The 14,167-nt window shown below is 40.9% G+C and overlaps 3 protein-coding genes across 3 annotated transcripts; 2 read left to right on the top strand and 1 right to left on the bottom strand.

Annotated features, from left to right (window-relative positions):
- The first annotated feature begins 1,826 nt into the window (after positions 1 to 1,826).
- Positions 1,827 to 3,684, top strand: LOC124742872 (protein ALP1-like). The gene is made up of 2 exons (XM_047248817.1): positions 1,827 to 2,284; positions 2,814 to 3,684. The coding sequence occupies exons 1-2, from the start codon at positions 1,853 to 1,855 to the stop codon at positions 3,636 to 3,638; spliced, it is 1,257 nt and encodes a 418-aa protein (XP_047104773.1). The 5' UTR covers positions 1,827 to 1,852; the 3' UTR covers positions 3,639 to 3,684.
- On the bottom strand, positions 2,321 to 4,151 carry LOC124742873. The gene is made up of 2 exons (XM_047248818.1): positions 3,694 to 4,151; positions 2,321 to 2,787 (listed from the first exon to the last, which is right to left on the bottom strand). The coding sequence occupies exons 1-2, from the start codon at positions 4,033 to 4,035 to the stop codon at positions 2,332 to 2,334; spliced, it is 798 nt and encodes a 265-aa protein (XP_047104774.1). The 5' UTR covers positions 4,036 to 4,151; the 3' UTR covers positions 2,321 to 2,331.
- A 319-nt stretch (positions 4,152 to 4,470) lies between these two features.
- LOC124742865 (piggyBac transposable element-derived protein 4-like) lies at positions 4,471 to 6,123 on the top strand. The gene has a single exon (XM_047248811.1). The coding sequence runs from the start codon at positions 4,471 to 4,473 to the stop codon at positions 6,121 to 6,123; it is 1,653 nt and encodes a 550-aa protein (XP_047104767.1).
- Positions 6,124 to 14,167: the final 8,044 nt, after the last annotated feature.

Here is a 14,167-nt window from a genome sequence, read left to right on the forward strand (position 1 = left end):
GACAGTTTGTAGGAACCCTGGCAGAGGATGTAATTCAGTTGTTCCAGTTCTGGGTGGTACTGAGTTACGAGGGGAATAATTCTCTGTGGCCAGATTGTGTGACTTTGGGGGTCATGGGAAACTGCAAAGATAAGACACAGAAGATTTGTTTTTGTACAAGGTTTGGAGGATAATTATTGTCTGAACACTTCATTGAGTCGCCCGGTATATTTCGAGGGGGGCCCCTCATCACTGCAGATGTGGCAACCATGGGTGGATAGGCTGTATGGGAGGGACTTCTTGGTATGGACTGGGTGGTAGTTGTCAAAATGAAGGTATTACTTGTAGTTAGTTAGTTTGATATAGGCACAAACAGTGATGTAGCCGTCTTTGAAGTGTACATCAACACCTACGAAGGTGGCTTGTTGGCTTGGGAAGGTCCTGGTGAAGCAAAGGAGGAGAAGCTGTTGAGGTTCTGGAGGAATGCGTATAGGGTGTCCTCACTCTCGCTCCAGATCACAAAGATGTCTTCAATGAATCTGCATGAGGGGAGGGGTTTTAGGATTCTGGGTGTTTAGGAAGAACTTTTAACCCATACTTAATCACTCATATCCCTGTAATAGACCTAGATGCAAGACCTGTCCCATACATCCCACCACCACCACCACCACCACCACCACCACCACCACCACCACCACCACCTACGGCAGCCTGGTCACAAAGGTCACTTACCCCATTGAAGGCAGCGCTACCTGTGAAACCAGTCATGTGCTATATAAGCTAAGATGCAGCCATTGTGCTGCATTATATGTGGGCATGACAACAAACAAACTGTCTGTCCACATAAATGGCCACATACAAACTGTGGCAAGAAACAAGTTGATACCCTGCTGCTAAGCATGCTGCCCAACTTGACATCCTTCATTTCAACTCTACTATATAGTGAGTAGCGACTCTGTTTCATAATATTCTTTGTTTCAATTCACTTCTTCAGTTTTATCATTCACCTCAGTTGCGTCTAATTCTATTTCGTGTTTAATTTTAAATGAGCTATTTCTTCTTTACAATTTAATTATTTGATAGATTAAAAAATCTACTTGCCAAGCAGCAGCAGAAAAACACACACACACACACACACAAACACACACACACACACACACACACACACACACACGCGCACACACACACACACACACACGCGCACACACGCACACACGCACACACGCACACACGCGCGCGCGCGAAAGAATGTGATGGGTGATTAGATGTTTTTATCTATCCAATTAACTTACACTGTTTGACAAGAGTGTGAACTTAGCAAGGGCTCATCACATGAGCATGCTACTGTTTTCTTTCTGTGAAATTATTATAATTAATTACAGTGGAAATTGCAAATACATTTTTAACACTCTAAGCGCCAAGCCCGTAAAATTTACGGGCCTGGGATCGCGCGAAAATCACCAAGCCCGTAAAATTTACGGGCCGCTACATTTAATTTCATTCAAAACACTGCAACGTTATTTCTACGGGTTTGGCCAGCGCTATACGTTTTTCAGATGTTTATTAACAAAATGCGTCCATAGATGTCACGGCAGCGCTGTAATTCATGTTAAAACTTATCTTTGCGTTCTCAGTCTGTATATCATTCAGTTGTTTGTCATCATGTTTCGGCGCGGTTTATCAAGCCGCGTACACACTGCCACTGGAAACATGTTTCTGCCGGAAACATTGTTTTCTGCGATGTTTCGCAAATGTTTCCGACTTTGTTTCTGGTCTCTGTTTCCGTCCACACTGGCGGCAAACATTTCTCGTGTGTTCACGCCGTCTGCAGTGCCCCTTGTGTTATTGTGTTCGTATCGTCTGCTGCTGCGTTATGTCTGGTGTCGAAGAAACAATAATGATATGTGGAGCTGCATTATTAATGCTAGAAGGTTTACACAAACAAAATGAAAGGCGTCCTCGTCGTTGGTGGAGAAAAACATTCTATAGAAGAACTAGCGGAAATAATCTGCTACGTGAGCTGAGTATGGAAGACGGCTCTGGCTTCCGCAACTTCACTCGGATCTCACCTACCGATTTTGAATATCTGGCAAATATGATATCACCATTTGTTTCAAAAAAAGACACGAATTTCAGGAAAGCTATTTCAGTCAACCAAAGGCTTGCAGTTACTCTTCGTTTCCTGGCAACAGGAGATTCATTTCAGAGCCTTGCGTATTTATTTCGCATTTCGAAACAAGCAATATCTAAAGTAGTACCCGAAGTATGTGAAGCTCTGGTGGAAGTACTGAAGGATTATGTAAAGGTAAGTAAATGAAAAACATCGTTAAATAAGCACATTTACGAAGGTTATTATTTCTCAATTACGTTACATAATTCGTCAAACACAACTTCTTCAACTGCGTTGTCACTGTCACTGTCTACATAGCTTGTAAATGTAACAGGGGAATTGTTACTTGATGATGATGGCCCTGCTACATTCATACCCCTTTTCGACTGCTCACTTTCTAAATACGCTACATGTTGTTTCATTAGTACATTATTAAGAATAGCCATTGTTTTTGCTCGTTGTAACTCGGGCAATTTCCTTAAAACTGAGGCCACATACTGCCCATACGCACTGCATTCATCGTCCTTGTCTTCTTGTTTTTGCAGCACTTTAGTTAGCAATTGAGTAGCAATCTTGAAGGGTTGCTGCATGTCTTTTTTCTCGCCCATCATCCTTCTGATTTTTGGTGGTGGAGGACTGGAAGGTCCAGCTGCAACCTCTTCGTCCTCAATTGTGCCCTCTGGCGAATGTACGAAAACCTGAAAATCAAATTTCTTTCTTTCAGATACCTGCGACTGAAAACGACTGGAGTGAAACAGCATGTTTATTCTCACAGATTCTTCAGTTCCCCCATTGTGTCGGAGCAATTGACGGGAAACATATCGTGCTACAGTGCCCTGTTGGTAGTGGAAGTGAATATTACAATTATAAAGGTTCATTCAGCATTGTGCTGCTTGCTGTCGTCGATGCCAGCTACAACTTTTTGTACGCAGACATCGGCTGCCAAGGCAGAATATCAGATGGTGGTGTGTTCAAAAACGCGAGCATAAATGAGTTGATTAACAAAAAGAAACTTAACTTGCCACATGCCGAATGCTTACCAGGTGGCACCAAGGCCCTACCATATGTTTTTGTAGCAGATGATGCATTTCCCTTACAGGAAAACATTATGAAACCCTACCCGGGAAAACATGTTAAAGGTTCAAAAGAGAGAGTTTTTAATTACAGGCTTTCAAGGGCCAGAATGGTTGTTGAGAACACTTTCGGCATTATGGCTTCAGTTTTTCGTGTGTTTAAAAAACCTATGTTGCTACAACCGGAAAAGGCAAAAACTGTCACACTTACAGCTGTATGTCTCCACAATTTTTTAAGGCGAAATGCTGCGGCAAGGAACCAGTACTCCCCACATGGAAGCTTCGATTCCTACGATTTACAAACAGGTGAAATGATTCCAGGCACATGGAGACGAGATGACACTGCATCAGTTTTCATTTCAGCACAGAATATACCAAGGAAAGCTGCTTCCACGAATAAACAAATTCGAGACGAATTTGCTAATTATTTTTTAAGCCCACACGGAAGTGTACCGTGGCAAAATAACTATGGGTGAATGTGACTGTGTACTATAAAATACAAATAAAGACAAACAAGCATAATTTTCGTACCTCATTTTCCACAGTATCTGTTGTCTCCTTTGGCTCATGTACATCGTCCAAGAACTGCAGCAGCCGATAGCCGAACCAGTTCGAGTCATATGCAGTGTCTGCACCACTACCAGATGGTCTGCTGGCAATAATTTTTCTTTTCTCGCGCCTGTACGCAACCACTAGCGATCGTATTTTCTTCTCAACACTTCCCTTGTCCGTGCTAAAGGCTGTTGCAATTTTTGCAAGAGCATCGTGTTTTTTAAGGGTATTTTTGTAATCCTTGCTCCGGACGTTCCATAAACAATCCTCCTCCTGGTACATTGCAATTAAATCGACAATTTGTTGCCTTGACCACTCCATTATTCTACAAAACAAAGCGAAAATGAAAACGACAGTAAACAGAACACCGCTAAAAAGTTGACGACACACACACACATACGCTAGCGCCGTGCAGCGGTGACAAGTGGTAGCTAGCCGGAAACATTGTTTCCTTTGATCTGTACCGACACTGCTACGGATAGATGTTTCTGTGTTTCCAAACATGTTTCGAAACATGTTTCCAAATGGTGTCCACATCAAGCTACCGGAAACATGTTTTGAAAACATGTTTCAGTCTCAGTGTGTACGCGGCTTCAGACGCAGAAATTGCGGATTTGATCAATCATAGCGACACTCTGGATAATGTAGAGAGTGATTCAGACGATTCTGAATGCAATGGTGTGTTTGAAGGTACGTATTTCCGAATTTTCCACGTAATTGTGCAGTACGCACATATCTGTTGAACATGTGTAAACGATGTATGTAGTTACACATAATGTGATATTCTTTTTAGAAGACGAGATTGATGACAGTTTGTCTTCAGATGAAGACGAGAATGATGTTGAAGGTGTTGCTTCAAATCCAGCAGCTGTGCCGTATCCGAAAGACAGTGAGTGGACTGCAGTTGACACCTACCGACCTCTGCCTGTCAACACGACACCCAGGCAGATACTAGTGGATATTGATGAGTCGAGTTCTGTACTGGATTGCAGTAAAGTGTTCCTTACTGACAGTGACGTAAATGAACTCAAGAGACAGACAAATTTGTATGCATCACAGACAATACAGAAGAAAAGAAGAGGAAATAATCTGAAGCCCCATTCAGTTTTGAGTTCGTGGAAGCCAGTGACTATAAGTGAGATGAGGCGTTTCTTGGGTATTATTTTCCACATGTGTGTTTCGAAAAAGCCCAAAATTGCGGACCATTGGAGCACTAATCCTGTTCTTAGTTGTAACTTTTGTCCCCATGTCATGAGCCGTTTGCGTTTCACTCAGATACTGTCATGCTTGCATCTTGTTGACAATTCAAATCAGAAAAAACCAGGCGAAGATGGATTTCATCCACTTTACAAAGTTTTGCCATATTATAATAATTTGAAGGAGCGATGTATCCAGGCATATCGTCCCTCAGAAAAAGTGACAATTGATGAAGGAATTTGCCCATTTCGAGGTCGTGTGAGTTTCCGTGTTTACATGCAAAATAAGCCTCATAAGTATGGACTGAAAGTATATGCTGTTGCTGAAGCCAGTAGTGGCTATGTTGTAAATTTTGAAGTTTATGCTGGTAAGCATATTGTTGACAATTCTTCGTCTGCAGTTATTTTGCGATTGTTGTCTGACAGCAGCTTGCTGAACAAAGGCCACACTGTGTATTTAGATCGATTTTATTCCAGTCCAGAGCTATTTCAGCAACTGGCAGAGAAAGGCACTGGAGCTGTTGGTACTGTGAACAAATCCAGGAAAGGATTGCCTAAAGATTTAGTATCTGCTAAGCTGAAAAAGGGCGAAATGTCTTTTCGGCGTAAAGATAATGTATTGGCAATGAAGTGGAAAGATAAGAGAGATGTGTATACATTGTCTACAAGGCATCAAGCAACATTTGGTACGCATACTAAGAGAAATGGGTCTGTAGTATTGAAACCACTTCAGGTACTTGATTACAACCTCAATAAAATTGGAGTGGATATTGGAGACCAACGCCTGCAGTACAATCCGTTCCAGCACAGAACTGTGAAATGGTGGCGAAAATTATATTTCCATTTGCTGCTTATGGGAGTATCAAATGCATTTTGGCTGTACAATGCAGTGCACAGGAAGAAAATTACAATAACAGACTTTATAACAGTGCTTGCAGTTCAGCTTGTTGAAGACGACACACTTGAATTCATTCCAAGAAATGAAGGAACTGTAGGTCGGCTAACAAAGAGACATTTTTTGCAGCACATACCTGCAACTACTAAGAAGTATGCTGCTCGTGTGTGTCACGTGTGCAGTTCCAGGAGCAAGAAACAGAGTGGCAAGGCTTCTCGCAAAGAGACACGATACGAATGTGAACAGTGTGGCGTTGCACTCTGCCTGGAACCTTGCTTTAAAATTTTCCACACTAAAAAACAATATGATTCTGTGTGAAATTTATATGTAATACTGTATACTATCAGAAACATGTAATGTAGTGCCACAATTTTGGTTAAAAATAAATCACAATTGTATTCCCTTATTCGTATGACTTTTTCTAAATTCTTAAAACATCTAAGTGATTTCTATAACTGTACCTTAAAGCTGTGCATTGTAAAGTAGTTTCTTTCACTCAGAATTAAAGTAGAAATGTGCAGCTTCAAGATGGTACCAAATTTGCCACAATCCAAACAGTAGATTTGATGCAGTAATTTTTTTAATATTGGTAAAATTGCCCGGTTTCTAGGGACGGGTGCATAAAATAGGCCTGGTACAGAGAGTGTTAAATGTTATTCAAATCTGTAGATAATAGCAAAATCTAATTCTGACTGAAAATGTGTGTTGGTACCAGTAGCATGGATTCAGAAAATGTGCTTTGAAAAAATAGAAAAAAATACCTATTGGAGGTAGCAAATTTAGTTTTCAGTGTCAGTTCTGTAATTAGGAAGCCTGTCTTTCCATACTATGAAAAGGAATGTTGCTAGTCACCATGTAGCGGAGATGCTGAGTCGCAGATAGACGCAACAGAGAGACTATTGTTGATGAAGGTCTTAATGGCAGTCTATTTGTTGTGCCTATCTGCAACTCAGCATCTCTGCTATATGGTGAGTAGCAACCTCCCTTCCCATAATACTGTTACATTCCATCCTGAATTTTTCTCTTTCCACACTCTCATAGAAAAACACTTATGTATTTTTATGCCTGACATGAAATAAGAAAATTTTACACAAGATACTAATTTAGCTGATGCTTTGTTCCTGTGGGAAGAAATACAGATGAAGCAAAAGCATCTAAAATCAGAGTGATGAACATTACCTTTTGTACAGAAAATGAAGCATTAGCAGACACTGTATTATTGATAAGTAATGTTTATTACATCCCTGTCCTCTACTCAATGAGAAGATTATGCACTTCAGTGTCCACATGTTCCACAATACAGGTTAACTTTCCATGCAACATGCAACCGAAGGTAGTGCACTCAATAGTGTCTCAACAATACGCTTTTTTAAACTACCACATTCTCTGATTCAACCTACTACATCACCAACAACAAAAAAACAAACTCTAGTTCCACCAGCGGTATCTCATGCAACACATAGTACCATAGGGCAAACAACTGGTAAAATGCCCCTATTGGAGCACATGAAAGATGAATATTTTCCTCTTTAAAATACTGACAGTAGAGTGAGGAACCAGCTGCCCCAGTCTACATTTTGCCTTCCTCACCAAACGTTTTTGCAATGTGAACATATTCCCACTGTTTTAACACGCAATTACCTAAATTCATTCATCCGGTCTCTCCCTCTAGTGAAGCCTTCATGCTCACTACCTCCCCCTCACTGTAACTGTCACTGTCTATGTATATGGCTCTCCCCCACTGTCTCATTTTTCTCCCACTGATTTACAGTATATCCCACTGACAATGTCACCTCTCTCAATTACACTGTCTGTTTTTGTCTTTCTTTGATAAGTTCACTGACTCCACAACTCCTTAACAGCTCAAAAATAATTCTGGGGCATCCAAGTTAGTTGTTTTTCCTTATACACTAGAGTGTAAGACCTCAGACCAAAATTTTCTCTCTCCCACACTTATGTGTTCATGTATACCAAGAAGCTGATTTATGGTGTCCCTAAGTCTTCCTTTTTGTCTACACAGGCTCCTATCTCTTTTCCTCCCACTGATTCTATCTTCACAAATCTCTCCTCCTCTTTTACTGACACTGTCTCACTGACTACCAGTATCTCATTTACCTTTCTTTTTAAAGAAATTTCCATGATTTGAATATTACTTGTTCATTTGTTTACACAGTCATGATTTCAACTTTATACCCATTCTGAAGATCATGTTGAAAACTTAAGATTGTTTGACCAGTCTGTGAGTTACTGAAAAAATATACTTTTGGTCTTGTAAGGTGTGTTCTATTGCAGGATATGAGTATGTGTCAAAGATATGTGATGTGGCTGATATTGTGCACAGTTGAAAACTATAAATGGGTCTATAAAGTTAGAAACATGTTTTATTTTCAATAACAGAACAACACAGCATGACATACATATTAACATTTCAACAGGCATTCGAGAATGGCTATGAAGCCAATGGCATTATTGTGCAAAATAAAAGCACACTCTTAAGTCTATTGATGGAAATCGCTTTTAAAACATCCCCCACCCCCACAATTGTGTCCCTCATGCTCATTCCCTCATTGTGGAGCATTTGAATGCAATGGAGAAGGTTCAACAATGAAGAATATGAGAACCACAAGCCAAATCAGAAAAATTACTGGTTGGCCTTATGTGCATCATCCACTTGCTTGTCATCGATTAGTGTGTGAACACCACTGATCATTCCTATCCTGCACCATTACTGATGACTAGAAAATGTGTCTTTGTGCTAATTTAAGGGAAGGAATAGAATGGAATGGAATGCTTTTGTCTAAACAAGGCAGCAATGCTACAAAACCACGTGATTTCTACTGTTGTGGATTCAGAAAGTTACCCCAACAATGGCAGACTGCAGTGATTAGTGGAGCAGATTATATTATTTATGATGACTTAAGTCTCCATTATGTATAGTGTGTGTTTTTTGAACTTGCAGAAAACATTACAGTCTTATGCACCAGCCTAAGATGTTCTGTTTGTCATGAAAGAGTTACTATGGAAATAAGCAGTGAAAGGCTAAGCCTTGAATAACATTTGCCACACTCCGTCCCATTCTCAATCAGATAGATTTTCTTAAACCTGCAGGACAACTCTGTGCGGAGTTGTGGTGGACACATTGAGTGAGAATGTCAGTGAGGGGATGGGGTGGGGTGGCACAGGATGTGATATAGAAGGCACAGGGACAGATACGGGGATATGGACGGAGCTATGCTTGAGGAAGGCAGCACACGGGTAATGAGTAATGAGGGAGGGAGGATTGTGGAACTTAAGGATGAGTTAAGGGGAACTCCCATATGTTTAAATTAGGGAAGTTGATATGGGAGTGGACGGGGTGACAGAATTGGAGATGGGTATCGAGTATGCAGTACACAGTTTGTGAAGCTACAACCAAGTCAGGCATTTTGTACTCAGTAGCATATTGTCAATGCGTAGTCAATAACCCTCTTGGCAGGTGAGGGATAACTGGGGCACCCAGGCTATTTCACACGTCACGTCAGTGAGGTTGCAAAATACTGATTCAGGAGAGAAGAAGATTACAGGGACAATATTCTTCATTTCGAGACATGATGATGAGGTTTAAAATCACTGGACATGAATGTGGTTAACTTGATCCAGTCCCCAATAAGATTGGCAATTTTTCTCTTTAAGAAGCTCAACTACGCTGAGTGATAGTTTTATACTTAAATATATTTATCTCAAGGTGATAATTTTAATATGAGCCACGACTACGGAATAAGGGGACTGTGATCTTAACATTGCTAATTATTGTAGTGGGCCAATTTGTAATGTTAGCTCACCTTTACAATGACTTATTTTAAAATGTCAATTTGGTACTTAGAAATTTGTCTTCTTTCTCTTTCATCACATTTCCCTCACAATCTACCACCGCATACATTTTAAACACAACTGCACATTTGTGACCAATCTTTTGTAGTTACAAAGGCACTGCCAATTTTCAGTATGAATTATGTCCCATGTAATTAACATCCAGTGTCAAATTCAAGTATAAAATTTTGAACAACTGTTTCACTGAAATAATTTAGCAAGAAAAATATGGAAAAAAATACCACATAAGAAAATATTAAAGCGATAACTTTAGCATGTAATTAAGCTACTGAATAAAGCAAAAATCTCACCTGCCAGTACCTCCTCTGGGTGTACCTCTTCCTGTTCCTGCAAAAAAAAAAAAAAAAAAATTAAAAAGCTGAATAACTTTACATGAACTGAATTTAAGCATAAATGAAACACCTTCAAATGTGTCAGTGGTATGTTATCTCACTGCACATGCTCATCTCAGTGTTAGTAAGTTGGTAAATTATATAATGACAGATTACGAATCAGGTGCAGTGACAAGTAGATACATGTGAAATTTTGTTAAAGTGCAATTGACGAAAACTGCATAATAATACAAATGAAGAATCACAAAATATTTCTATTTCAATTGAGCTTAACTGTCTGAATTCACTAGAGCTGCCAGCTGCCACATACAGCAACTGTCACAGTGCAGGACAAAGGTGCCCACAAAACACAAGTCAACATGTTGGGAATGTAGACTACAGTTGCTGGATTCATGAAGGCTGGTGTAAGGATAATGCCAGTGAGTGAAATAGAAGTACAGCATGGTTTGCTGGAATGAATACCCCTCAACTATGACCTGGTGGAGTAGTCTAAAGCAGCATGGAAGAGTTGGGTTGTTTGGGGAAGGAGACCAGACAGCAAGGTCATCAGTCTCATCGGATTAGGGAAGGATGGGGAAGTAAGTCGGCCGTGCCCTTTGAGAGGAACCATCCCATCATGGAAGGGGAAATGAATAACAGACCATTATAAAATTACAGATTATAGAGATAGTTACAGGGTCCATTATGACTATCTGCTGCTACCAGGGCAGAAATTTGAAAATGATTCTTGGTCCCAGAGAGCAACCTGAGGTTGGCCAACACAACAGAAGAGGGAGTGGAACAGTTAAAAGAACTAGTTAATTTAATCCAGCCAATTTCTTGCTATCCTGAAGGGTGTGAAGACACTGTTCAAGCAACAGTTTGCAATGTCTGCAGTTTGCTTTCATAGAATGTTAAAAACATGTAGAGCACATCTCTGCATATGAGTTGAGTCACAACATGGCTCAGTCAAACAAGGATCTGGGACACAGCACAGTAAAGATGAAGTGTGAGAATGGAACATTGTGTGGTGGTAATGATAGAATTTTTAAGATTTTCTACTTGGGCATCACAACTGGGGAAACAATATTTCCTGAAGGGTGTCAGGGAACAGCAAATCTCTAGAAATCCTTAGAAAGCTGCCATTTGGGTGGGCACGTAGGTGGGGTAGGAGTCAGAAAATGGATAGCTAATGGGAAATGGTCGCTTGAGTGCATAACAAAGACAATGATGAGATGATGGGTAAATTGGGCAGTGCACAAGAGGTGCAGATGGGGGTAGGAGTGCATGGAGTGTGAAAGGCAGGTGGATACTCCAGCAATAAAGCAAATGAGGTTATGGTGACTGAGACTGTCAGCCAAGAGGCACTTCTCCAACAGGTTCTGGGAGAGTCCCAAAGGGAATGGTGTGCATTACAGTCAATGAGCAGCCAAAAGGGGTGAGGGAGTTGGCCAGTAAGCATGAAGACTGTCCAGTGACACAGACTGAGTGAGGTATGCAAACAGTACATATGGAAAAGTTTAGGATAGGAAGTAAAATGCAGACTGGAATAGCTTGAAGCTGGGTTTCCAAGAAGACTATGATCATCATCCTTGATGAGCAGTATCACTCCACCCAATTACATTGAATCGGTCCTTGGATGATGCTGTGAGGTTGGGGGGATGTCACAGTAGACTGGAAATACACGTGAGAGCTCAAAGCAGGTCATGAGGATTCAATTTTGTTTCCTGGAGGCAGAGAACAAGCAGAGGCTGTGATTACAAGAGCAGCCATAAATCCTCTTTGTTGGATCAAAGGCAGCAAACATTCCATTGGTGGATTGTCATTATTAGGAGAGGGGAGAAGGGAAAAATGCAGGGGTGTCACCTCAATGACTGTTGAGTGGCAGCTTTTGAAGGCTCACTGTTACAAGGCAGAAGGGCTGGAGAATCAGCCTCTGTAAGATCTACAGTGGTGTTGGCATTCTCATTCTGTCTGTCCTTGAGGTCCAGAGCAGAAAGACACCTGGAGATGCATACCAGCTACAAGGTGGTCAGTCAGCAAAGGGTATCATTTGGCCACACCATCGAGGAGGAACTGTGAGCCAATACAGAAGCACATTGTTTGCCTTTGTTTGATTTCTTGGATCCTTTCTGGTTGGCATAGGAAGACTGAAATGTTTGTTGGCTGAAGGGACATAGAAAGTCTTTGTGGGAGTATTCATTCCACCCCTCCTGGGCTTTCAGTTGTGTAGCAGGTGACTTTGTCCCATGAGACAAAAGTTTGAGGCTTCTTGCACAGCTGGTGAGGAGGAGGAGTAGGAGTAGGAGTAGGAGTAGGAGTAGGAGTAGGACGACGACGACGACACAGCTGCTATGACACTGGGTGATTCAACAACCACAGTGCTGTATTTCACATCACACATCTGGATGTCCACATCCTTCATGGAGTGAGATGTAACAGCAATGGTACTGTAACTGCCTGATGGTAGAACACAGGGTCACTGACTAGCCAACAATTTGCGAGTGATCTGGTAAGGCATCTTTTTCCTTGATCCAGATCTCCTGGACACCCAGTCATTGAGATACACGAGATAATCTCGGAAGGAGGTGGCATGATCACCATTGCAACTTGTGCAGGAGAGAGGGCAAGGTAGCCAGGTTACACAGTTGGCTGGGCGTCGCCATGACATTTGACTGTGGTCATAATAATGACACTGGTAGCAGTGCATTGGGTTTGGTGGTGTGCCATTTATGCAGACAGTAACTGCTTGTTTGTCTTGCCCTCCTAGAATGCAGTACAGTGGTTGGTTGTGGCCTAGCATTTAGATCACATGACGTGTTTCACAGGTTGCCCACCACTGAAGCGATAGGTAATGTTTCTAGCTGGACTTCAGTAGGTGGAGTTGGTGGAGGGAGGATGTGTGGGATGTGTCTGCATCTAGATCTATTAGAAGGGTATGAGATAGGAGCTGCTGAAAAACACACAGTATTTGCGTGTTACAGAATATCAGTGAGGGCCCCAACCAACAAAAAGCATGAAATTGCACAGTGGGTACCAGCAATCAAACTCTGTTATATACACTGGTGCAGGACATACAATAAATGGTTCCTTGAGAGATTGAATACCTAGCACCAATTTCGTATAACTCCAGACTTGCAGTACCTGAAAGAGCCTGCACAATATGTCATCAAAATATTGTGCATAAAATGTTGAAAACTCAGCAGGACTCCTGGAAGCACAGAACAAAACACTGACAAGGCTTCTCCATTAGACATTTTGAAGTACGGGCTAAGAGATGTTTATCTAAATATCAAAATTTTCTTGCAATATTTATGACACTCCTACTTGGCCTGGACAAGAGGAGGGGTTAGGCTTTGACAATTCTGCCAAGGCTGCCAGACTACATTGATATGCAGGTCTGTAAATGAAGAACCACCACAAAAATTCAAGGCCTTTTAGAATTTCCACAAATGTAACTGAAAGTAATTTAAGAAGGAGACGAACTGCTAATGGACCTCCTCAGACAAATGAGAATTGTCCAAATGATGGAGGGAGATATTTTTATTGTAACTACTACAATGTTGAAACCAAACTGGCCTCAAACTGCCCAGTGATTTCTTAACATATTCGGAGAAACAGCACATGTAACGAATGTTTTGTCAATTCTGTGGCTCAAAGAATATGTTTTTCACCTGTCTGCAACATATTTTTCTGTGCTCATTAAGGGCTTGAAGCCAAAATCATGATAGCAATGAAATGAACAGAAAGTAAAGAAATTCATAAATCAAGTAGTATATCACCCACCTCACAGAAGAACCAACACATTTGAGGTCAATCATTTTGTGTCAAAGCTGTCTCATGAAATTGATGTCAACCCACCTTAGGAAGCTCCCAAGGGAAGCTAAAACATGGATATCTCACAACAAAATGTCAGAAAAAAAATCAGTTAGGTCATGCACCTATTTCACAAAGAAGTACAATGGAAGTTATGAATTTGAAAGTAGTAAGGAAAGGTGACTTTTAAGTAAAACTTCTGTCTAACAAAGAACAAAGAAACTCACAAAGGTTACTAAAACATAATGCAGATAGACTCACTAACTAAGGAATCACTTAAAGGCTATCAACATGAAATTAAAGTGACTAAGCATAGCAGCTTGCAAAAAGATATTCACAGCACCAAAAATAATTCAATAATAAAA

This window comes from Schistocerca piceifrons, unplaced genomic scaffold, assembly GCF_021461385.2.
Source record: "Schistocerca piceifrons isolate TAMUIC-IGC-003096 unplaced genomic scaffold, iqSchPice1.1 HiC_scaffold_2340, whole genome shotgun sequence".
NCBI classification, from domain to species: Eukaryota; Metazoa; Arthropoda; class Insecta; order Orthoptera; family Acrididae; genus Schistocerca; species Schistocerca piceifrons.